This window comes from Polyodon spathula, chromosome 17, assembly GCF_017654505.1.
Source record: "Polyodon spathula isolate WHYD16114869_AA chromosome 17, ASM1765450v1, whole genome shotgun sequence".
Lineage (NCBI taxonomy): Eukaryota > Metazoa > Chordata > Actinopteri > Acipenseriformes > Polyodontidae > Polyodon > Polyodon spathula.
The window spans coordinates 4,049,670-4,077,356 of NC_054550.1; the positions used below are offsets into that span (position 1 = coordinate 4,049,670).

General features: G+C 37.0%; 1 protein-coding gene across 3 annotated transcripts in view; it reads right to left on the minus strand.

The window, feature by feature from the left end:
* Positions 1-27,687, minus strand: part of LOC121330418 (leucine zipper protein 2-like) — a 70,344-nt gene that overhangs the window by 24,010 nt on the left and 18,647 nt on the right. For 2 of the 3 annotated variants that reach the window (XM_041276930.1, XM_041276929.1), the window contains exons 2-4: positions 4,537-4,654; positions 2,452-2,522; positions 843-924 (exon numbers count right to left, since the gene is read on the minus strand). In XM_041276930.1, coding sequence (XP_041132864.1) covers positions 843-924; positions 2,452-2,522; positions 4,537-4,654 — 271 coding nt within the window. Of the gene's footprint in view, positions 1-842; positions 925-2,451; positions 2,523-4,536; positions 4,655-9,752; positions 9,823-27,687 lie in introns of those variants that run through there. The other variant, XM_041276932.1, reaches the window with a different exon arrangement.

A 27,687-nucleotide genomic window follows, 5' to 3' on the forward strand; every position in this document is an offset into this window, starting at 1 on the left:
TATCCCTCATCCGTCACCCGTCTGGTCTGCACCTGACCTGACAATACTGCTGTGAGCCCACTGTACAAAATACAAGTTAGTACTTCACATCCCAGTGCAGTGTCTCAAAATCCAGTTGCAGCTTTAAAACTCACCCAAGAATTGTACAGCTGATTAGAAAGTTTTAACAGGGACTAAAACATTAGTGAATCTTGGGTAACACATTACATTAAATGTCTCTAATCACTGTGTATTTACATAATAGTTACTTAGTTAATGCATGTGTACTAACACTCAATTACAATGTTATTATGCATAGTTACAATGTACTTAATGTGTACATTTTTTTGCACGATATATGTAAGTACACAATTGTATCAGAAAAGGGTTAGGGTTAGGTTTAGAGTTAAGTTTAGGGTTATGAATAGGATTAGAGTTAGGACTAAGGTTATATCATGCAAAAATGTAGACATTAAGTACACTGTAACTATACATAATAACATTGTAACTATGCATAAGTACACATGTGCTTACTAAGTAACCACAATGCAACTACGGAGTAATTAGAGACACTAATTACCAAATACTTTATGCATGTGTGTGTGTGTGTGTGTGTGTGTGTGTGTGTGTGTCTAAGTAAGATATAATGCAACAACAAACATGTATATAGTTCATATCTTGTCATGCATCCATCAAAGCATTATATTAACATAGAGTTGTAAACAGTATCCATTACATAACCCACAGCACATACACAGTTTGCTAGACAGGACAGCTATATGCAGAACCCATCAAAAGGCTTAATAATGGAGAAGCAAACTAAGTGCATTGGAAATATGCACAGAGGGTTTGAGGACACTTACTGTAGCCTGCTGCTTCTCGGCTTTCTCTGCGGCTTCATTAAGCTGTTTCTGCAAGGCTTCCTGGAGGGACTTCATCTCCTCCCTTATTGGAACAGAAGAAAGGCAGTCAGACAGCAATGTCAATACTCTGCATGACACCCGCTGTTTCATTTACATTCAAGGTGTTTGGCCCATAAGCACTGTTATCAAGGATCTGTTATTAATTTCTCAAGATACTTCCACACAATACCACATGGGAATCAATGGAGTTTAGCATCAGCACAGCTCACATCATGAATACAAAGAACCTTTATTCTTTTTTTTTTTAAAGTTGTATTCTTTAGGGTTTCTCATTTTCAATTTTTCAATTTTCAGCGCAATAAATCCGTAATAAATCATTCACCGTTTGTAAAGTTTTTAGCTGACATGGGATTCTGTGCCTGTACCATCAACCCGGTGCACAACTAAAAGGTTTTAATGATTTTTCAATGAAGAGTCAGGCACTAAAAGGCTTACTTTTTTATATAAGTACACACGTGTTTACTAAGTAACTACTATATAAATGCACTGCTATAAGTGAGAGTCCCTAGACTGGAAAGTGATGAGTCTTCACTGATGTCTATCTGTATTGAGCTGCTGATCTGATAAGCATTCATCTCCTAGCTCTGGGCAGGAGTCAGGTAGCAGCTTTAAGGACTCACAGGAGTCAGTATTGACAGGTCACTGACAGACAGGAGTCAGTATTGACAGGTCAATGATGGAAGTCTACATTACAAAACCTCCAACAGAGCTTTATTCCGTTCTATTTCTGTGTGGCTGTGGGGGGTGAGGGGGGTGGGTGGAATTTGGACTGAAATAGCACATCATCTGTGACAGGGAGAATAGAGAGGAACAGCGCCATTGTTCCTAACTTTATTTGTTAAGGGAAATATTAGGGGTGACATGTCAGGTGGGGAAGGGTGTTATAAATACACAGACACGTTTATGTGATTTGATCTACGGTTAAAGTGAGTTCCCTGCCAGAATTAGCGGTTTGCTTAATTTCCCAGGAGAATATAACTATTTGATCCAACTGAACTATAATCAGCACTGTCTATCTTTTATAATAATGATACTAATTGTAACTGGGTTGTTTGTTTTCATGGTAAAGAACAGAACAACGTGGGTGTTCGTTACACCAAATACAAGGCACAAGAAAACAGGATACTGCAAAGGCAGCTTTTAAACTCATTTCATCTACAACGATCTGAGTATCCTAAGACACATAATGGCAAACCCAATAGAATGAAAGCCCACTGTTTCTCCTCTAGAGGCCTGCTACAGAACACAGCCAAGGCAACAAAGACATAATATGTCTTTTTATATACTTTAAATAATATATATATTCATGAGTTGTAAAGGATGTTACATTCCCATGATTCATCGTACAGGGTGGAGAGGATATCAGAAAGGGAGCTGGAATGAATAATTTTCATGAGCAAAGGAACGATAAAACAGTTGTTTGATGACGGCAGACAAGGAAATGATAACATGGAGCAACTGAATGAATGGAAGACAGGTTATATATTATTTATTTATGTGCTTATTTTACTGTTTTTTACATTTAAAATGTTATTTTTTTTTTTTTTACCTTTGCTTCTGGCTCAAAGCCAGAATTCGCTGTACATCTTTCTTTGCCACCGCTTCATCATTTTTCAGAGACTGTGATAAACAAAACAAAACACAGGGTGTCCATTACCCACTTGGTAAAGTGTGGTTATCGTTTAAATACATATTCAAAACACTGACAGGTTGTATGAAAGGAACTTATGTCAACATAATGAAACACAAATAGTACAGATAAATGCAGTCCAAGAATGCTTTGTCATTTGAATCCTATCAGACTGGTTTTCACTCTGACTTGGAGTGCAACAAGGCTGGAAGTTTACAAAAGAAGCCCTGGGGGGGGGGGGGGGGGGGAGTCTTGTCACCTTGGACTAAGAACATGGCTTTATCCAGCACTGCCTGTGTCTTTGTGTGGAAGTGAGAACAATCCTGAAACACAATGCCAGTACTAAGACACCCCAATAAGGAATATACAAGAATAAGGTGGTGGTGGTGGGGGGGGGGGTGATCAAGCATTACCATGTGTCACATTAATTGATTATAATAAGAGAACGTGAAATGGTGCTGCTGATTGCTCTCAGACTTTACAAGTCCAGAACTATGAGGCATTATGGGATCCGTAGGCTGTAAAAGTTATTAAATCAACGAGCAAGCATAATTCACATTATCACAAATTCAGAGCAATTATCCAGACCCGAGAGGACACCCATAGGAAGTGATGAATTGGATTTTGTAAGAACATTCCAGGTGAAATCAAAAGAAATCAAAAGCGGCCCAAGAACTAAGCTGTTGATTGCAGGAAATAGAAAATGATGTCTGAGAAAATATGCCGGTCTACTTGCTGACCAGCACAGATATTTGATGTTGATATATGCGGAGAACTGGGATTTAGAGAGCAGTCAAATTTAAAGGGTTTATAAAGTCCTTTTTATTTCATTGTGTTACATGTTCCCATGTGTTGCTACAACTGTTTACGTAAGGTGTGTGTATTATTTTAAATATATATTTTTTTTACTTTTAAATTGCATTCCCTGCCTCAAGATGGCTTCACATGTACCCACATAGACCTCTCAGAACTACTTTTCCCATCATCCTCCTGCTCACATAGGTAACTGAGATGGATTTACCAGTGAGAAGGACTATGATAGGAAATGTAATTCTGAGAGATCCATGCAGGTACCCTTTAAGACATTTTTGGATAAAATAAATTTAAATAAATAAATAATTATATAAATAAATAATGTTATTCTATCGATTTCAGTATTATTAGTACTGATGATCTCTACCCTGTTCACTAGTTTCTAAAAGCAAAATATTTTCCTTAGGTAGAGCTTGTGCTAAGTTGCGTTTTGCCAATAAATGTGTGTGTGTGGGGGGGGGGGGTTGTGTGTGGATGTGTGTGGGTGTGTGTTTGTGTGTGCGTTTGGACTTTTAGTTGACCTTATGGAATAGTAAACATATGCAATTAATCAACAGCCTTAAAATGCAGAGAGCAGAGGAGTAATGTATCAAATTTAGTTCACAAAAGGGCACTGGATAGTTTCTCCAAATAAAGCAATTAAGTCTCAAAGATTCATTCTCAGAATACTGAAATAAGAGAGGTGCTTATGGTTTAAGATTATACATGTAATTGCTTTGATTCTATCTGGCTATATTGGGCTATATTTTCAAAGCGTTTCCTCTATTCTTAAATCCACTTCTATTTTTTTGCAAAGGAGAAATAAATCATGTTAACATTGGAAAATTTGAAATGAAACACATTGAGAGTGCCAATGAGAACATGAAATACATTGCTTAGTTTTGTAAAAAATTAACAGATATTTTACCTCTTGCAAAATATAGGCGTTCATTAAAGACTGCCTCATTGACTCATGCAACCAAAAGTACACTTTTGTTTGTGCAATCATCAAGAAGCAAGTGACTAGTCACCATGTTCACACAATGAACCCAGTAGCTGAGTTCAGAGCTGCACAGAGTCTGGTCTGTGAATAAAAAAGGCTTCATTCTCCAGCTGAAATAGTGCAAACACAATACCCTATCAATATAACGCTTGTTTGTATGATAACAATCTTTCATTAATACAGTATAATAAAAACCCTAAAGAGATAACCTGCAGGTTTCCTTTAATCCCATCCAACTCCTTTGATGTTTTCGAAAGCTGTCGCAGGATTCCACTTCTTTCCATGAACACTTCTTTCAGCTTTCTTTCCAGACCCTCATAGCCCTGTCTAACACAGAATCGATAAGAAAAAGCCCACATTAATCCATGGATGTCACCTATTTACAGAACAAATCACAGAACAAGCACAGCGTTCATCTCTGTATGGAGAATTACCAGCAGGAGAGAGATAGCCTGTGTGGTATTAAAACGTGCTGGGGTATAGGAAAGGTAATTGTGGCTCAGGGGTTGAACGATACAGAGCAGGTCTTCATTCTATTTTCTGTCTAATAATTTCCACGTTTTTACAACCTGCAGGTATTTTTCAACCATGATTGGTGGCTATGGAAACACAACAGTTGTAAAACTCAGAAGATGGACAATTGTACAGGATAACTGTATATAAACCCAATCCCATCTCAGCACTAGGGAGCTTGGTACCTTCTACTGAGGCTTCTGGAACTCAGATGAGGGACTCTGGTGCACCTCTAGTTCCCATCCTAGACTGTCACGTTACAGAAACTGAAAGGGAGTGCAAAAACCACAGTGAATGTAGAATGGTTGGCGCGGGAGCCGAGATACACCATGAAATATTTTCCTGCTAAACCGGAGGAGACAATTATTTTTAAACTCTTACAAGCTTCAAAAAGAAGCTACCATTTCAGACAAACATTTCTGCCAAAGAGTGTCAATGGACTTTTGATGCCACATCAAACAATCACAGAAACATCCAGTTCAATTTTAAACTGCCCCATTCATTTCAAAACTCTCGCTGTTTATATTTGTATCAATCTGGTAAACATGCTGCTTTCTGTTTGGTGACTGTTATGTGCAATTAGATTGCAGATTGTGGATGAAACCTCCAGCAGCATCAAAAATGACAAAAACTTGTTGTTGGTTACACGCCTCCCCCTCTACAGCTCCAGTAATTGCTCTAAAACGCACCTCATAAATCCTGTGGGGTGTTCTATGTCTATGGCTTGATAGCTCTCAGTATGTGAGCCTGGCATTCAAAACCTTCGGCTGCCACTGTCAACAGTCAAAGTATCTTGCTCAAGGGCATGTGCATTGTTTAAGATTGCTCTGGAGGATGCAATGCTTTGTAATGACTCTCGTGAATAGAAACGTGAGGATATGTGAAGCTTGCTGGATTGGATGACAGGCTGCAGTCTTCCTAATGCAGGTGTGCATTCTCCAAACCCACAATAATGGAGTGAGGCGTAAAATTGATATCACTCTAACACTGATACAAAGTTCTGGATGGCCAGACAAGCACTGCAATCAGCATCTTTTAAGCATGGCAGCATGATTCACTCGCTTGCCGTCCCCAGCTAACAGCTGAATGAGATGGGCATAAACACAGGCCCAGGCAGGCTGGGCATCCCTTTGCCAGCAAAATGTCACAACTTAATTATTGTTTTCTTTTCTTGGTTTGTTTTAGTAGTGGGCTGTTGAATATTGTAAATTTAAAAATTGCTCTTGTCATACAAATATATTGCACTGCTAACTGAAGCATGAGTTTCTTTGTTTCTGAAATATTTATAAGGATGGTGTAAAAAAAAAAAAAAATACATAAGGCCATGGCTTTCAAGCTGCTTAAGATTTATTTCCGAAAGTCTTGTACTCAAAAGCAAAGCTCTTTGAGTAAACATTTTGGCTTCATGCTCAGTTAAATTTATTTTGTGACAATCTGCTTGGGGCTCAGGCATAAGTCATGAGGAACAAATAATGAACATACTTATTCCTAGAAAATGAACACCTGAAAATCATTTCTGTCCACTGTAAAGTAATCATACAATGAGATTGCACAGTGTTGTGGTGGAGCAGTAATGTTCACGTCTTTCATTTTAATAATCTCTTTGCAAGAGGAAGTTGGCAGAGAACCAAACATTAAAATAAGTTGACTAGTTCAGTATACTTTATATATAATGTGTCACACATGCATACATACATGCTAAACAGCATGAGGCAATTATTCATAATAACAACAGGCTATAGCATTAGAGTTGTATAAGTAGGTACTGCAAGAAGATTTTAATTACTTTAGAACATGCGTTTAATTAATTTAGCAGGTAAAAGGCAGACGCCACCTGCTAAATTGTTAAATTTTCTTTAGGGACTCAGCAGCATGCACAGATCGAACTTGTGTGCTGATGTCATGCTTTCCAATTGGAAATCCATGCCATCTGGTCTGTCCTGGTCTTTGGAGACCAGTTAGTAGACTCTGCAAATCAATGACATGTCTAGTAGGACCTAAGCCTTATACACGTATATTGCTTTCCTGACTTCACAGCACAGCTGACATTAGTTAGATTAGGTTGACCCCATTTTGCAGAACTTTTACAAAAAAAAGTTGCAATGAACGAAAGTTTTAGGTTAAGTCCACAGTTATGCTCTGCTCAATGGAGGGCAATACACTGTATACATTAACATAGACTCTCTCACTCTGTTCCATTGATTAACTTGGCTTCCTTGCTGACCTACAGAATAACGTTAGCTAATTATAATTGACCCCCATGATTTTGCTCCCAATTGACTTCTGGAATATGTGTTCACATAGAATTGATTAAAGGTGCAGTACCTTCATTTGGCCTTTTATTACGGATATATTTTTAGTTTGAAGGACAATCCAAGCTATATTGTTCTTCGTTTTAAAGTGTCATTAGATGTTTGAAGAGGAAACCTGTGGACTCAATAGGGCTCCAGAATCAGGTTTAAACTCTAAGAACATCTGATACATCAAAGTAACCATGAACCTGCCCCCTGTAACGCTGCCCCTATTGGATATGCATAATTAGGGCTTCTAGTTTTCGGTTTTTATTGTCCTTCTCTCTCCATTCCTTTAAACCTTAATTAATAGCTGTTAAGCCTCAACTGAATACCAGGTTGTTTAAATTAGCGACGCACTACTAGACACTATTGCAGCGGAAATTAATAAGCTGAATCCGCCGATTAGAGCCAGAACTAAATGCCGGTTCAAACATGCATCGTTTGTTAACTCAGTCAAGATATGAGGGTAAAAAGAAACAACTTCTTTTTGTAATTAGTGTTTGATTAAGAATGCGAATCGGCTCAAAATATATTTAAGGGGACATCACATGATCAATAATAAAACCCAGAAACTAGAAGCCCTATGCTAAGATCAATTATTATACTGTTGTATTGGGACAGTTTAACTGAACCTCAGATTTAGTTTAACTAACTATAACAACATTAAAACATTATAAGTTGTTTTAATTATTCTACATCATCTATAGAGAACAGAAAACAGGTCCCTCATTCCCAATTTAAGGATTCAGAACAGACAAAGACCAGGGGTGGCCAAAGTTTACCGTTCTACACCTGGTCTTTGTTCCAGCCCTGTTCTAAATGGTTTAATTGAACCAATTAAATCACCATCCAGACCCTGAAGTAGTGAATTATATCACTGTACCTGTTAAACTTGGAGTGGAATGACCCTAAAGGAATGTGATTGGACACCCCAGGATAAAGACATAAAGTATTAGGTAACTCCAGTAGGGAAATGTAAAGTATTTAATTTTTCTCAAGCTTGCAAACCAGTATTAAATTCTCTTGATAAAAAGAATTGCAGGAAATCATAGTGCTGGTCCCATGAGAACTCACGAATAGAGATCCCAAACTCCCAAGCTATTTTTTTTACATAAACCTGGAATAAATTGAACCAGGCATTGAAGGATATTATCAAGGTATCTCTGTTTTGTTTACATTTTTGTTGGTAACACTTTACGTGACGTGTCTCTAATTATTGAGTATTTGCATAGTCATTACTTAGTGAATACACGTGTACTTATCATTCAAAATGGAACTGGAACCAGAACGATGGACAAAAAAAAAATTACATTTTTCATGGAACAGAAACAAAAAAACAAACAAAATGAATTTATTACTTTATGGAACGAAAACGATATTCAAGATTTTGTTTATCGGTTAATAACATTTTGGGGTTTTTTTCGTTTCCCTGTCAGCCTGTTTTCTCTGTCTCTTTTCATTGTTTTCAAACATACAATAATTAAAAAAAAAAAAAGCGCTCTTTCCATGGTCTTACACCTCAGTGGTCAACGACAAAGCATTACATCACAGCCAGGTAATGAAATTCAACATTACATTCAGCTTGCTTTTTCGTAGCAGCCAGCGAATCAAAAAGCATTATATTTGTCTTCAGTTCAGGGTTTCATCTTGCATTTGGCTACATATTGGATCCATGTTATGTGAGTCTTATATTCATAGGGTTAAGGTTAGGGATAGGATTAGGGTTACATCATGCAAAAAAATGTGTACACATTAAGTATATAATAATATTATAACTATGTGTAAGTACACATGTATTTACACAGTAACCACTTTGCAAATACAAAGTAATCAGAGACACTTCACATGTTACCTTTTTGCTTTGCTTATTGAGTTTTAAACAGAGCATGCAGGTGATAAGGCAGTTACCAATCTAGCTGCTGGAACCCGAAATCACACAGATTTGCTGTATTTAATCTCATCAGATGATAAGGCTGCCTCTTCTGCAACTGTGTTGTCAGTCGATTTTCCAGCAGTACATATGAATCTCAATTGGTTTATTGTCATGAAATTAATAGGAGGTTGGAGGGTGTGAATGGCCTATTTGGCTGTAATAGCATGTTGAATTTATACAAATGGAGGTGAAAACAGGGCCACTTAGCAATTTTTCAATATGTGAAGGTCATCCGTGACACCAGGCCTGTAATTGTTTGTTCTCTCTGTACATCGCTCAAGTCCCTGAATGCAATTTAAATTTCATTTATTACAGCAGCGGATATTTCTATAATAACCTTTCCATCACAAGGACAGGGATCTCTCGTATTGTCAGAACAGTTTCCAGTGATGTGGACAGCAGTCGAACAAAGGCCATTGATCTTGGGCAACAAGTGGGAGAGACCTCTTTGCTTTTGTTCTTATCTAATCATAAGACTTTCACCTGCTGAGAATTAATTTAGCGCATTGTTGTTTTTTCTTTTTTTCATCACAGACTATCGACCATTTCCTTTTTAAATGTGGTCTTTAAATGTTCATTAAAAAGAACGACAGAGTTTACTAACGATGTACAGATGGTGGCAACACAGGGGGCCTGCCAAGTGATGGTTATGAGAAGTTAACTTTCAGAAATACAGGAGTAGTACCTTATGCAACAGGCAGTGCTGTGTGATACACCACATTAATATTCACACTTGCAGATGAGGCTCACTCTTTTGCATTGTGGTTAAGACACTCGCTTGCAGTGTGCTTGGTCCCCAGTTCGACTTCAGCCTCCACCCTGGTATGCTTGCGGTCCCAGTATTGCATATGCAAAATAAACAGGATGAGTAAAGAGCATGCACAACCTTGTGTAATTGCATGGGCTTAATACATTGTACAATTCAAACAAATCCCATGTTGGTTTTCATCAAACTGCACAGCAATCTCCAGAGACAATAAACTAATACATACCTGTGGCAAAGTGCTTAACTGTGTACAGGTGAAGGTAATGCACTAGTGATCAAGAAACTGACAGATAACGATAACCCAGGTGCAATGTTGTTTAATGGTTTTTAAACCCAATGGCCTGATGGCAAGCAACAGTAAATAATAACAATCGTAACGTAGCAATACAGTGGTGTGAATTTGCTTATTTATAATCTGGGGTTGGCTCCCAAATTAATAACAGCCCTGTTTCAATTTACCCAATTGTAACACATTCACAAACACAGTGCGTGCTTTAGTGCTCGTAGTGAATACAGTTCTTGAGTGATACAAAGTGCAGTAGTGTTGATCCAGGTTTAGTGCTGGCCTTTGGCGACAGCGTCGGATTATGTTAGCTGTGTAAATAACAATAGTATTTAATAACAACAAAACACAGCACAGTTCTATTTTTTAGTTACCAGTTTTTAACAATTCACAAAGGAACAGATCACATCACTATGTCCCCTTAAATACCATCAACCACAATCCCTTGATCAACAAGTGCAGCCGCTTCTCCAACCCGCGGATGCCACATTGTTTCCCTTCCAGGTTGATGATTTAGTGTATCGCAGTTCCTCCCCCTTTCTTGATGGCCGACTTCAACTTAACCCCTGGGAATGAACTGTCGGGCCATCCAGTCCAGGATACTCTGTTCCCATTACACAGCGCCCTTGCAGGTCGGGAGGGAGATCTAACACCAAGAATCATTTGATCTCTGCCACAGTACCCTACAGTTCTTCTAAGCAATATAATTTATAGCACTGGGTGTTTCCTGCAGGTGTGTTTTATGCTTTAGGTTTCCTGTCTAAACAGTGCAACAGATTAGAGTGCTTAGAAGAACAGTAGGGTATGTATCCGTTTACTGTCTCTGGATATTTCTGCATGTATTTTAGCAATTACATTTTTAGTAGTGATCTGTTGGTCACAAACAATCAATATTTATATATGAAAACATGAAAATATTAGACAAAAAAATAACTGGCACTCTTAAGCATTCCTTCTATAAAACACACATAGCCCCTACTGTGACACATCATACTTCCAATCTAAAAAAATAAATACAGTAAAAATAGTTTACAATTGAAACTTAAACGGATAATTAAACCAAGGCCATAAATCAGCTGAAAACATGATTCAGCCTCTTTAGAAGCCAATAAGACATTTCAATTCAACACAAACAGACCCACGCAGCGACACAAGCTGTATGGAGCTAGCATCCATCTTTGCAGGCAATTTTTCATGCCATGGTCACCAGCCCTAAATGAGGTTAAGGTGGCAAATCTAGGACAGCTGGGCTTCTCTCAAATGGATAATCTGTTAGCCAGTCTGATGTTTTTCATCATTACAGAGGCTTATTTCTAACCTCTGGGTACTAGACACAGGCCTTTGGCATCTGAAGCTTGGCATCATTGGTTTCAACTCATCAGGCAGTGAGCGCCTATCGAACCCAGACCACATGCCAACATTCCATCAAGCTACATTATTTAGAACGCTCCACTCAGTTATCTTAATGACTCCACAGCTGTTTGGCAAACACACACAGACTCAAATCTATGAGTTCTTTGACAATAGAGGGATTTAGCACTGGAAGAATTCACAATCTTTTGAACAAACGTTTTAACATTTCATTACTTAACTGTAGCATACTTCTACAAAAATAAAAAACAGGTCGCCATCCCCCAAGACAGTGTCAGAGAAGAAAAACAATGTTTTATAAGCACTGTAAAAGGGACCTAAATAAAGGGTATATTCAACATTAAAAAAGAAGCCTGTTATTAATAATGTTACTACAAATAATATATTTTTATTGAAAGCATTCAGATCTATTCAATTGATTTAACTAGCAGTGGTTCTAAATACCCCCACCATTTAAGTATTAAAATAGGACCAATGCTTGAACTCAACTTACTTTTAAAGATATAAATACACTTCTGACACTGGCGGTCACTGTGAGAGATTTTCACAAACCCTCCTTTCAATGATTTTAATGGTGGTTGTATCTGCCTGATGGTTTAAATGAATGTGTAGGTTTGCCTGCTTGCTTGTATACCCCCAGCCCACCTAAGTTTTAAGAAGTGAAAAACAATGCCCTCCCGCTGAGTATTAGAGGCTTTGGCAACCTCTGTGAGCCAGCTTCATTATGCAGTTCTGTAGGCATCAAAATCACCCTTGATCCACCTCAGCTACAGCTAGTGCACATGTCTAGCTTGTGTAATAGGCAGTGTGTGGGCTTAATACATTCTAAAATGCTAAAAAAAATATTCCCATGTTGGCACAGCAATATCCAGAACCAATAAATGGATACATACCATATAGTTCTTCTAAGTATTATAATCTGTTGCACTGTTTAGATCTGGAAGCCTAAAGCACAAAATACACATAAAGGAAACACATTGTGAACTGTGGAGCCTGCAAGTAGTGTTGTAATGACTTCTCCATTAAAAATGACTCACATAATTATCCAATGTTTTTTTTTCTACTTATTTCTAATAATAAAATGGACCTTTCTAACCTTATGTAAGATACTTTTTAGAAAGCTGTTTTCAAATGCACTAGCTCATGCTAAAACATAATGCAGCCAAATTGTTTCTCAGAATGCAACGCAAAGTGAACTCCAATTAAACACAAACAGCCAAACAAATAAATTAAATCACCAAATGCTAGCTTGATTTTTTTCTTCATGTTTTTCATGTGTCCTTTTGAGTTTCATTTCTTGTGTTTTACAAGCTTCAAGCCTTCTGTTTTGACCACTCATTGCCAGAGAGGACATTTAATATAAACCTGGCCCAACAAACGAGGCACACGGTGGCATTAAACTTTTACTGCTGCTCAATATGGCAGGGTGCTCTGGAGACGTCTATATCGCTTTTTTAATGTACTGGCTGTGTTATTTTAGTCCTCTAATCAATAGTCCACATGTAAAGCTACAGGGAGATGTCATTTAGATTTGTAATAATTAGATTAACGTGATCTGAATGAACTTGAACCAAGCTGCGCTCTACTGTTCAGTATACATTTAGTGTCTTTATCAAGAGTTCTCGCTAAACTCTTTGTAGTGCTTGGTGTTTCTGCATCCAAATAATGGCAACACTTTACGTTAAGTGTCTCTAATTACTGTGTATTTACATAGTAATTACTTACATGTACTTATACATAATTACAATGTTAATATACATAGCCCCTCCTAAACCTAACTCCAACCCTAACCCTAATCCTTTTCTGATACAACTGTGTACTTACATATATCATGGAAAAAAATCTACTAATTACAAACATTGTAACTATGCAGAATAACATTGTAATTGTGTAAGTACACATTAATTTACTAACTACTATGTAAATACACAGTAAATAGAGGCACTTAATGTAAAATGTTATCAACATGTATTATGTTTTCTTACACATCAATAGTGAAAACAATACTGCATTGTGTAAGTCATTTGTAGAAATAAAATATATTTTTCCACTTTGCAGAATTGCGGAATATTTTGCTGCAGATTTGTGTAGGGGACAATGAAACGTAACATTGACGCTTTGTAAAGCGCTCAAGAAACATTTCCAGGAGAAATCTTTAACTATCTCCTAATCCTAAAGTCAGTATCAGATTGGACAAAAAAAACAACTATTGTGTCTCTTATCTAGGAAATAGAAATAATACAAGAGACGCTATTCGATGTGTGAATAAATGAACAACCTGCAAGCACACATTTGTGTAATCTAACAAGTCCAGTAGTGTAGTCAACCAGAATTATCGTAATAGGCAAGCTGTCACAAGAATCTCATCTCCTGGACAGTCTGATTCAGTCAGCAGTCCTCTTGATGCAATGAAAAGGGCATTAGGAACTTCTTCAATTACAAACTACTTCTTTAAGAAGCTAAAAATGCTGATGTATACTGTATACAACTAAAATGTGAATTTGTATAATAATTCTTGTTTAAGAAAATCTATATTTTGGTGGTATTCCGGTACTTTCACATTTAGGACTACAGTACACCACTGAGACAGTCATACTACAGTACAATCATCCCAGTCCATGGCTTTTATTTTAATTACAAGGATTGTATTAATGATTATGCCTACCAGATCCTGAGAGCCTGCAAGGTTGTAAGGCATTTGTGAGAAGAGAGAAATGTTATACAACCTTCCTTGACACTGACAAGTAGGAGAATGAAATCTGGCTTGAGAAACTTTCTATCCTGTAAACATGATTGAGTTGAATGGCCCTGTAAAGCGCATTGTGTAAAAGAAACATGCTGTATTTTCAACAGGCAGCTCAACTATTCGGGGATTTTGTTTTCAGCTCCCACTGGTATTCCTACCCATGTGAGACTCCAATCTTTCTTGCTCCTTTAATTATGCATGTCCTCCGCTTTCTCGTTTTTCTCTGTTTACACACCTTACTGAGACTGCAATGCCTAACATACACGTGGATGCCTTTGCACACACTACGAAACAGGGCCCATGGGAAACCAGTTAACTTCTATTATAATGGAGAGTTAGTGGAGCAACTGAGATGAAAATTCTAGTTAAAGGATTGTGAGTTCAGTATTTTGGATCCTTTTCTCATCCTTGCAATGCTTTCTATTACTCTCCTTCAAATGTCATATTTATAAATACAACGAACCAGAGACAACTCTTATAACAGTTTATGGACAGCTTTTATAGGGGAAGCATTTATAAAGCTTTTCACCTCATTTCACTTGCAAATCGTAAAAGAGCATCACACAACACATGTTTTACTGGTTTATGAGGTAACAATTTACATTAGCTGTGTCTAATTACTGTGTATTTTACATAGAAGTTACTTAGTAGATACTGTACATGTGTTCTTACACAAAATTACAATGTTATTATGCAAGTGTAATTGCGTGTGAGTGCCCATGTATTTACTAAGTAAATACACAGTATTTACAAACATGTGTAGTGTTACCTTTTTATTTTCAATCTTGATTTAGCATAATTATGCATGCTACGCAAGGATTCAGGGAGTAGCTGTCGATTGTTGTTTTTGGAAAGCTGGACACACTTTGTTTTCTGTTTGGATACATAAAACAACATTAATTTCTCAAACTGTATCATGCTCTTCATTGTGCTTCCCTTCTTTTTGCTCTGATCATTGTGCAGGATGGACTCTGCAGAAAACCATGAGACAGAAAATCCACTTCCCCGCCATGATTTGCGTGCCCCATCCTTCCCTGCATCACGTCTGGTGGCTGAAGCCATCAGTCTTGACTCCCAGATTCTTGTAATCCATTTTTAACAGGCTTTCTTTAAATCTATGATTCTTTCAGTCCCTGCTTTGAACTCACTGCCAGGGCTTGGTAGCCTGGAGAACGTTCTCTTTACAATGCTGCAGCAACAGGCTCTACTTCTCCAAGCCCACCCACCCCAAGTTTAACTCTTTGCAGTCCATTTATTCAGCACCTGTCAGGCGCATCAGGTCCAATTTATTTTCACACAAGCTGTTTATTTTATACTCCGCTGTTCAAAAATAATTTTATTCACAGCAAAACGGGTTTAAAAGGCACTGCATATAAAAAGAGCACTCAATACTGCATCTCCAGCCCTGCCCCACTCCTTGTTTGCTGTTTTTATCACATATCTCTTCATAGTAGTGCAAACTGGTAAATCATCTCGTTTTATCACCAAACTCCTCAATAATGCTATCCAAGTCATTATTCTATTTCTAGAACATCTCAAAAGGCTTGGAAAACATCTGCAATATTCTTTGAGCGCTGAATGCGGAGGCAGCTATCTTGTTTGTTTATGTCTGTGGTGAAGGGACGATGCATATTGCTCAGATTCATCTCCAGTTTATTTTTTTCAGCTTCTCTCTGCTTCTTTCGGCCATTGAAAGCTTTTCTCTGCTTTTTCCAGAGGAAAAAAAACGACTAGGGACCTGTGCTTGACATCTTTTTGATGATGTCGGACAGGGTTCAACATCGGACCGGAAAAGATTAACATGCAGTGCATCAGAGAAACACAAAATTCAGTTTCCACCCTATTTCACCAGTACAGCAATCAAAACCCACACCAGTATCACTATATTTCTGATACCACGATCACTCATTGAGACATCGTGCATCTATATCTTAGCATTGTATTAAATTGTTTCACTTTTAAACTTAACAGTTTCCCTGTAATAAATACTTCTGTTTTCTATTACAGTAAAACTTAAATAAGTGCATCACTTCTTTTTTAGTTTGAAATGTAATTCTGTCTAAAGGTTGCTGTTGATTTGAAATACCTAAAATGCTCCATGTTTTTGGCTTACAAACTTCTTTCCAATTAAAGTTATTAGCTTTTCTGATAAGAACTTTCACTGTGAACACTTTTCTAATTTAATTAAATCAAATGCTCGCTTCTGCTTTTCTCCTCAAGGTTAACACAGGCTTCTGCTCTGGCAGGTCTTAGAAGGACAAACTTAGTTCATTTCACAGGTGTTACTGGTCAGCTTCCAAGAACCAAGAAGCACTGGCACACAGACATGCCTTATTCTAACATTAGGTCAAAGCCTGCTCTGCCTTTTGTGCAATAATGTTTCTGCTTGCGTTATATTCTTTAAAACACAGTACAGTATATTACCATTGTTGCAGTTATACAAATGTTCAATTTGTATCCCAAAGATCATCCTGCTTCTACTCTCAGTGTGTGCCAAAGCTACTACAGGATCCTATATCCATTTCTGCACATCACAGGAGTCTTTAAAAGCCTGATAAATGCAGAAAACTTAAATCTTGTTAGCTGGGCTCCCATATTTACATTTTTATTCCCATCATCAGTGGGAAAACTTCAAAGAAATTAAGCTTGTTCTACCAAAGAGCCATGCTTCTCTGCCACATGCATATTTGCAGTCAAAAAAAAAAATGATCACACCTTGTACAAGGGAAGAAGGGTTTTTACGGTCACACGTAACATAGGCATCAAGTAAAAGCTGCTTTTGTGATTTTACTCCGTGATTTGGAAACAGCTTTTAAAAGGTTTTTAAGCACAACACTATGATGTAATTAGCAGATACATTTAAACTATCTGTTTCTAATGCTAGATGTAATAAGCCCATCCGCAGAAAAGGGGTTTAATACACAAAATTATAAAGGGGTCATACACTTGATATTTGTCTGTTCAAGGTTTTTTTTTTTTTTTATCTGCACAGTCCACTGATTTCTCCTAGGCATTTAAAAGATGCATGCATGCAACACTTATCAGTTTAAGTGGTTTCCACTGTTTTATTTAAAATCCATTGGCAGAAAAAAACTTGCGGCAATTAAATGAAATGCTGTAACAGTATAAATTCTGCAGCTAAAACTAAAACTCAGGCAGATTTATTACTCAATGCTATTTGATGCTGTTTCCATCTTGCGTTTAAAATCCTAAGAGGCAATTGTTGTATACCATAAGGAAACTGGATTATAGCACAAATATTCTGTCCTGTGCCCCAAATTTTGTCTTAGTTTCACAAGACAACTGGAGATGCCTTTTGTTTATCATAGTGTAAACAACCTTTCTTGGCTCATAATCAGGGTCAAATAGGGATAGAGGAATGATGAAATACAATTCTAGTCTGCACGACTTTAATTCATTCACTGAGAGATAATATATAGACCTTACTGCTACATAATTTACACACCATACATACTGTGTTGAAATAAAATAGTAACCTTTACTCTGTTTTAAGCCTTTAGGTTTCTAAAACTGATCATCTTCCCACAATTCACTGCTCTAGTGAGCCGGTTGGAACTGCACCACACCAGGGGAGGGGTTAAGAGTGTTGACCAATTTTTTTTCTTAAAGGTAGAGGTTTAAACAAATAAACAGGGCTTCGTTATAAGTTGTTACGTCAACAATATGATGAATCCAAGAACCATATCTATGAGCTCTGAACATAAAACTTCAAACTCCTGTTTCCAAACTTTTGCTTAAGGTTTATTGAATGGTTTGAATTACAACAATTATGGCAGAAGAAAGGTTTTTTGAATGCCATGGTATGATTTATACTCAGGCTTTGAACACAAGTGTAGAAAACAACCAGCAACTTTGGTGAATGAGTGTAGTGGTATTAATTTTTTAATGCCAAGTTTTGCGATTGCGTAATGATAATTGCTACTTATTAACTGTAAACAGGTCTATAAACAAGTCATTCCATTACAAGGTATTTTAATAACACTATGCAAGCTGAAGGGATACACAATTGATTGTCACACTGTGAAACAGACTTTTGGGCTGATGAATTAGAGTAATTAGAGACACTTAACATATAGTGTCACTATGCATTATTGAGGTACAGTAGTGTGAGTTAATTTGAATGGAAATGATTTACCAGTTTGCACTACTATGAAGAGATATGTGATAAATACAGAGAATTGAAATGTCCTGTTCATACGCAGTATCTTTTAAACCTGTTTTGCTGTGAATAAAAGTACTTTTAAACAGCTTGTGTAAAATAAACAGCTTGTGTGAAAATAATTGGCCCTAACACGTCTAACAGGCACTGAATAAATGGACCACAAAGGGTTAATATGACGGTCCAATTGACCGGTTATGGTTGTCTAGGTATGCCTATAAACACGGCCGTTCTAGTGTTAAAAAATAAGCATTTGTTTAGAGATTAATCTCAGCTCCTGGATATACAGAACAACTCATTAAAGATGAAACTTAATTCTAATTTGTATAAATGCAATGAAATGTCTCATTAGAAATCAGCCCCATTTTAAGAGCAGGTCAGAAATCACTTACATCTCAGTTAAGGTATAACCCTTTTCATTATAGCTGGCTCACAATCTAATGTGGACATGCTACAACAATATTTGTTCTCATCAATGACTGACACACCATTAAGTTAAAGACTTGTGCACAGAGATTGCCTTATGAATAATGCAAAACATTTTCTCAGCATACATTTGTGATTTAATAACTAATATCAGGGCCTCCCATAGCTGCAGATCTTGTTTAAATCTCATTTAATGAAAATTAATGCGATTTTGGTATTTGAGAATCGTGGATTGTAACATAAATAAGTAAATAAATACATTCAGTTTTGTTGTGATGTTTATGAACATGACAAATTACGAGTCTCTGCACAGCACATATGAAATGGGGTTTGTTAAATTAGTTCTCGATTGCCTGGCTTTGCCAGCTGAAACCAGGCTAGTCCTATGACAACTTAAAACACATATCACATCCTTTCTAGCAAGTCTTATGGGCCCTGTAAACTGACAACAAATGTTCGAATTCAACGTGTGTAGTTGGGGTCCTGGCTCCTAATCCATCTTCCGAGACAAATAGCAGTCCTCAAAACTGCATCTCTGTTCCTTCTTCTCAATGTTTGACGTGCAAGATTGTGAACATTCATACACTGTGGTTATGGCAATGTTTCAGCATTTCAGGAATAAATCAAACTGATACAGATACGTAATCTGAGCAGAATCCCCAAGTGCTGTTCTAACTTGGTTTTGCTAGATGAATAATCTCATTTGTTATACACACACCACACTGGACTTAACCCTCATCTGAACCTGCAACAGGGTTGCCTTTAACAAGAGAAAGAATATTCACACAAAAAAACTGTGAAATTGCAAAAGCAGTACTTGAAAATTAAATAAAAAGATGCAAATGCATGTTGACAATTATAGAGACTTAAAGATTTGGACTGCAACTTTAAGAAGCTGATATGGGTGAAGCCTGTGTTTTCCATGGAGTAGTGTCCTTTTCCTCCAGAACCTGTTTTTTAAATTGTTTAAGACTGGGGTTGTCCTAAATCACCACAAAATCTAATACTGGAATATTAATAAGCTGTCACATTCATGATTGTACGTACTATAGAGGAATAATGATGAATGTGAAATTCATGCTGCATTTGCCTAATGCATTCACTGCACCCTCCACTGTCGCTTGCTTTGTTTAGCATTTGAGAGGTCTGAGTGCATGAAAACGATTACATAACTCAGACTTTTGTTACTTTCCTTGTACCAGGTAAGAAGGGCAATTCCTTGGCTCAGGTTTCAGTTTCTAAACCCATGTGGCCATGAACAGAACCAGGTACCATTTCTAACACAAGGAGAGTAAATGAAACATGTGTCCTTGAAACAGAACAAGAGTTCTTTCCTAGACAAAAAGAACAACAAAATCACAGCTTGGATTAGAGTTTTTTAAACCCACACTCCCATCTCGAATTATAAGCAAGCATGTGAAGCATTTTCTTTTAAATTGTAAGCTTAATTCCAAACTCAAATATTGACACAGACAGATACAAACTCTTGCCTACCATTTTCAATTATGGGAAAAAAGTTGTTGTTTTTTTCCTTTTATTTGTACTTGATTATTGTTTTCTCTCCTGGCACAGAGTTTGCATTAATTAACATCTCCCATAGTCCATTTCCAGCCCTGAGACACACACTAATGAGACACACTGTGACGAACATTCCCTTAATCACTAAACCCATAAAACACTGTTAAAATAAATCAAATGCAATCACTGAATCCAATAAGCTGATAATATTTTGAAGGTCCTATTGATTTGGCCTGAACTTTAGCAAGAATGACATTCAGTATGTGATTACAATACTAAAATATACTGAAGTGTCATAATGCAAACTCTCCTTCACTCTGCTTTTAGGGGGAACCAGCGATTTAGAATTTTATGGAGAGACTTCTTTATGCCTTTGGATATTGGATAATAAACCATCTGCAGCTTCTATTAAGAGGGGCTGGCATTATTCACTTGCTCTACCCCGAACAAGGTAAATGCATTATTAACACTTTATGAATGTTTAATTGATTAGGTCAGTTTATAAGGCACAACAGAGCATGTTTATATGTTTATTTTATTGTATTTGAATATGTTTCAATATTTAGTAAAATGTATCCTGTAGAATTCTGGGTGATACAGATTGCTCTTTACCTCTGCTTAGCATTTTGGTTACTATATCGAGGGTATTTAGTGACGCATTAGATGTTATTCTTTAAACATCTTTGAGTTATCAGTCAGGGATACAAGTGGTCAACAAGCCTGGTACCAACTATAATACAATCTTGCTTCTGCTTAATTTACATCAAACTAACTGATCACATGGCCCAGCACCTTTGAAGATGATTTCATTAACATGTGCACACGTTATTTCTTCATAGTTTCCATTAAATTAGCCAAACTGTTAACCAAGACACTGTATTCCATCCTAAACTAACACATTCTGGAGAAATCAAAGCCAAACAGTTTAGTATGCCTTTCCTGGACACTTTTGAAAGAGGTATTTCTCATTTCAGTAAATCAAATATATAAATAAATATTACGAAGAAGAATAAAGCTAGACAATTTGCTTAAATGCTCCATAACAGCAGCCTTATCTGGGTTCTGTTTACCTTCATTAAGTCTTTATGAATGTTGGCTCTCTCCATCAGATTCTGTCATTAATCTTCTGCGTTGGTAACAGCACTTGTTGATAACCATTTTATTGATTGGAAACTATCAAACTGCAGTATTAACACCATTAGAATTGCAATGGCTTGCCCCTTCACTTGAATTTATGGACAAGGGTTTGTCCTTGAACTTTGCATCCACTCTGAAATTCATAACGCCACCCGGAGCATGCTTTTAGGAAATTTGCTCTAACCCCATTAAGTGCTTGGAGTGCATGGCTTTGATGGAAGCTCTGGGGACCTGGTGAAAAAAATAAATGTATTCAATGACAAGACCTGTAGGCTGGGAAGTCACTCCATGTACACCTGGCAGAATGAGTTTCCCGGGTGTTTATCCCTGTGCATGTAAAACGGTTTTCTGTTTGGATGCTGGAAAAGCACAAGGTCAAATAAAGAGATCTGCGTGCATATGACTGTAAAACTAAGTGTTTGCCTAGGAATACTGAGCGAATACTGACTAATGTCACCAGATAGAAATGAGATCCTAGAAAAATTAAATCAGGGAGCTGTAATCATGAATACAACCTGTCTACTTTTTAATAGATATCAGTAGGGTTATGCTACTGATCCGTATAGCAGATTTCCAATCAGCCATGCAATGCTGCTTTAATTTTTAACCAACTGGCACAATTAAAGATCTATCTCACATAGATTCAGTGTTTAAATCCTGCCACAGCTTCTCTTTGTACTTTAAATGTTCTATTGGGACTCTGCAGAAAGCTTCTCATTAAGACTTAGATAAGTTTGCCTCACAATGTCGACCCACACATTATACTGTAGGCTAATATCCCATAATTACACACCCTAAACAATGCCTTGTAATGCGATTTCCATTGACAATCTCATTTTCGTTATGCACTGATTAGCTAGTACCCTAGCCAGGGGCATTAGAGACACAACTTTTATTCGAGAGGTTCTCTCCTTAATTTGTAATTGCGTAGTTGATTGCAGCTTTAGGCAAAATAACTCTAACCCCTTTAATAAAGGGTAATTGTGGTATTAAAATGGATTAGATCAATGATGGAAAGATAACAAATAAAGATCGCAACAGGTGGTTGTCAATGAAAGAATGATTAGTGAAAGCGTGTTTGTGTGTGATTGTGGTGGACGTGTAGTAGCGGCAGTCTATAATGAGATGCATCAGAAATAATTGGAACACGCAAGCGAACAACAACGCTAACGATTTTTAAAAATTGTTCCAGTTCAAATGAATGGAGTTGGTCACATCACAACGATAGCTATCATTGTAAACGATAATGATAGCTATCGTTTCAATCACTTTCAGAGCGATTTATTCCAGCTTCAACGATAAATCCAGGCAGTGCAATGATTTACTACAGAGAAGACTGCCCCTCCACTATTCCACTGCAAAACATCACGTCAGAAAACTGGCTCTAGTATACATCAAGATTTTTTTTTTTTAATTATATGTTATTTGATAAAAAGCCATTAATGTATAATTATAGCACAAGCAGATAATTGTGATTGCCAAAGCAAGCCTTTATCTGAGCAGCAGAATCAACTCATAAACCAAACAAAAGGAAATCACTGTGCTGCTGTCTGACTTTTAGAAAAGAGGACTAACTGGTGAATGAAGTAATAGTAATAGACAATGGTTCATTCTATCTGCCTTCCATTTTCATAGAGAGAAAACCTAGCATTCCCGCACCCTCTGATAACTTTGACCTCCCTTTTCTCATTTACCATCTTAAGTCTGCTATTCTTAATACAGATGTACTACTCTGGAGTTGATAAGTGAATCAGATAAGCTTCAGCATTTTGTATTAGAGTATTTAACATAAGGCCATGCTCTTCTCATGCACTTTATATGACTTCACTTTTCAGGCTGATGGCATTAACTGTGCAGATGATGCAGTGTCTCAAGGTATTCAGCAGAAACCAGACACTAAATTAAAACATGCAGTAACTGTCAATTTTTCCAGGATTCCAGGAGAATGAATAATCAAATAAAGGTTCTGTTTCTGATTGTGATCTCAAGAAAGAGCCAAACACATTAATAATACTAATACTAAAACTACTACTAATAATAATAAGAAGAAGAAGAAGAAGAAGAAGAAGAAGAAGAAGAAGAAGAAGAAGAAGAAGAAGAAGAAGAAGAAGAAGAAGAAAACATGCACATTACACAGACTGTTCCTGGAAATGAATATGGGTATGCATAGAGATTCATGAATATTTACCCCACGTTTTAGATGCTAAAACATTATATTTAATTTCACAAAGCAGCATAATGAATTTGCTATAAGCTCTGTCATTGTTTTCTGAGCCCATGACCATTCCACTTGAGCCATCAAGGGTTGATTAAATCTTCCCTGGTTTTAAACGGCTCATTGAGCTGAGGAAAGTGTGGTTATTTATTACCACTCTGTTCAGTTATTAGTTAAGATAGATAACTGTTCCAATGTCCCCTCTCTGCTAGGATTCCACTATATCTAGCTGTCTGCATGCCACCAGGTGAATTCACCAGGCCAGTCAATGTAGAGAATCTGTCAAAACTGGCAATATACACATTCAAATAATAGCTGTGAAGACGCCCCTCCAAGGAGGACTGTAATTACAACCACAGGACACAGTGGACAGTGACTCTTTTTTTTTTTTTTTTTTTAATATGCAGCAGTATCCTCATCCTCCTTAAGGGAGCTCTTCATTCTAACCTCTAGTAATGCTCATCTGCAGGATAGTGGTAAACTGTAGCTTGATCCTCCTGTACAATGTGTTCCTTGTCTCTCTGCTGTTTTCAAACAAGGTCAAAGCCTGTGAAACTTGATTTGAATCACAGGATACTTATTTTGCAGTAAAAGTCTCTAGTCTCCAGTTAGTTATGTTATGGGTCAGAAAAAATGATCAAACAATTATACATCTCCAGTTGGTTTTGGGCAGTAATGTTCAGGTTATACAGTAACAAGTACCTTTGGTAATTATTTCAGGAGGGGCAGCATTTAGACCTGGCACCCCTGAGATTGACTAATTATGCTCCAATGTCTGGTTTCTTAGTCAACACAATGCACTTATTTAAAAACTAAGCTGATAGATGCCAAGCAGATAACATTTGCATTAAAAACTACAAAAAAAAAAAAACATCCATTATTCAGAGAGTCCTGCTTGTACTTAGATCCACATTTACTTGATCGACATGCTGTCTTCACAAAACAAAGGTCACTAATTCATCTTAATCCCCCCAGTTTTCCCTGAAAGTGACTGACAGATTGGCATTTATATACCAAAGGAATTTCCAGGAAATCCGGACGTTTTATTCTTATCATGTTTCTGTTTAAGCAAATATCATAGTAAAATATATACTATAAAAGACACACAAAAAAACTTTCATCAATATGTGAATGTGCTACTTGCATAAATAAACTTGTGTCTTTGTTTCTATTACATCTCTGACACAAAAATAAAAACTTGAATAAGTTAAAAACAGGAAAGGGATAACAGAAGCATATAGGAAATCAGTGTAATCATGCTTCTACATTTTTGTTAATTTACCAAATAATGACATTTGATTTTTCTGACCAGACTGTTAATCTCCTTTGTATTGTGTACTTATTAATCAATCTCAAAACACAATTGATGAGTGCAAGAGAGATCAGCGCCTCAGCATTTGGTTTCAAAATGCCTTTTCACGTTGTATTCCTTAACTACTGACACAAATTCATTGCACAATAAACACACTGGCTTTGCGTTTGGTACGGTTGGTAAAATAAATAAGTATTTATTGGGTCCACTCATTGTTGAGTCTACTATTTCCACCATCAAGTTTTCTCTTCTTACTCTCTAGAGTCGAGAGAGCCATGTTTATATCACTGTCAAAATAAGACAGAAAAGAAAATTCCAATAGCAACACGGGTAAAAAACTAAAATCACCCGCAGAGTGAAACTCAATGGTACTGGCTTGCGTGAGTCTTACCGAGTGGGTTAGTGCCGGATACAAAAATAAGACATGTCTTAATCAAAAATTGAGTTACGATGTTACTGTTTCTGTTTTTCATTATCATTTTTTTTTTTCCATGTTTATTTTAGTTCATTTTTATAATTTCTGTTGACTGACGACGGGTCGCTTGGTTATCCCTTGCGGGCCGGACATGGCCCACAGGCCCGCCAGTTGAAGAGCCTTGATGTTAAGCTTTGTAGAGAAGCATCAAACAATGTAGAACAGCTCATAAGCAACCATGCCATTGAAATACCAATCTCCCAGAAGAATACTTTGTTGAACCATTAGCAAACCATAGAATTATCAGCAACCACAGCACAATAATGAACAGTGATCTTGATAGAGAAGTACACTGAGGGTGATGTTGTGTTATGGCACTGCAGTTGAGTACCAGTATGTAAAAAGTAATTATTTGTTTATGTGTTTATTTATTTGCTAAAAAAAACTTTATTATAATGGTATATTTGATTCAGGTACAAGCATTAATCTTCTCCTGAGAAATTTTCCAGTCTATACATTACATTGCTATTGATTGGGTATGCTTGAGAGAAATACCAACTGAGCAAAATATAGAAAAAGAAAGAAGTGTGGAATTGGATATCTATGTACAAGCAGAGATGTTTGTCTTGCTCTGTCTCACCCATAATATTATCTTCTTTGGGTGTGAGAAAACAAAGTGACACATTGTCAGAGATTGGGATTAAACCTGTCTGTTTCTTTCTATCTTTTTTTTTTCCTTTTACTAACCATTCTAGCACAGTTATAAAGAATGCATAACGCTATCGCCATGAAAATAAGATTAGGGCACACTAATCTAGTAACGTTGGATTATTTCTCCCTTACATCGTCAACTTTCTCTTCAAGGTGATAATAGCCTGCAGCTACTATTCAGGAAGCTGGTCGCTCAGGGTCGAGCAATGCTCCATGCTTCCGGAAAAATGCTTAACTTTTGATAACGGAATTACTTACCTGAGTAAATGCATTACAGCTTCACGCCTCTTTTACCAGTCTGCTACTGCATAATGAATATAGTTACATTATAATTTACTACCAGAGCCTACTGCACTGCTGTCCCATATGTCCCTGTCATACTTTTAGGTTGTTACTGTATATATATAATACAATTCACTAGCCTTTACCCATATGAATTTAACCTTGTCTCACATAGTGCTCAATGCAATGCACCATTGCTCTTTGACTGAAGTGAACAGCATCACAATGGTAGCCCTGAGGCACAGATAACAGAGAGCTGTCTGTAAAAGTTAGGATGCACAGATACAAACCGATAGTAAACAGCAGCAAGAAAAGTGGACGGGAGAGCCCTGCTACATTATGACAGGGTGGTAAACTAGATTGTTACAGAAGATTGCAAATATATAACAAGCTTGTAGATTTTTTTTTTAAAACAGCGGGAGACTGCATTGCTAACTATACTGTGGAAGCTAGACAGCAGCATCCTTTTTTTTTTACCATAGCAATGCTGAGCATATTGAGTCTAAATAATCTTCATAAGAAAATGGTACATATACAGCAGTTCTAGGAACCCTTAGAAAAGTTTGGCAAAGTTAAATCACAGCAAACTGTTACAAAGCATAGTGAAAGCATGGTAAATGATAGATAAGCATTGTAAATAACAGTGAGGTATGGTAAAGCTTATTGATAAACATGGCAAATGCACAGTATGGCACAAACATGGTTAAACAGCAACCATGCACTCTTTGATAGAGCATCTTAACTGTGAGCAATATAGAGCTTTTAATCTTACAGCAATACAACGCTTGCATGTGTGTATGTTGCTCACAATACTGTAAAAGTTTCATAATTGCCATCAGTCAAAACTTGCAAGGTACAAACCTCTTTCTCTGGAGGGTAGGTGGCTTTAAGGCTTTTGCAAACCTAATTGCACACAAAGTACCAGCTAAACTGACCTAGATCCCCAACTGTTCTCTCCAGCTACAGCCTCTCTCAGAGTGCAGTCTGGTGAAACAGATGTCTTTACTGCAGCTTCCAATAAACATGACTTTCATTGGACAGATCAACTCTGTTGGTGCTTGTGCTTGCCAATTATAGTACAACAGCAGTTATAACCATCACCAATATTTTATTATAGCAAACAAGACATGCCAGAAAGCTCTTAATTGTCAAAAAATATATCAAGTTGGGATTGTGATCCTAATAGAAGCCAATAGACACAATTAACAAATGAATGACTATAATTTTGGACCATGTTATAAAAACAAAATACTCCAAG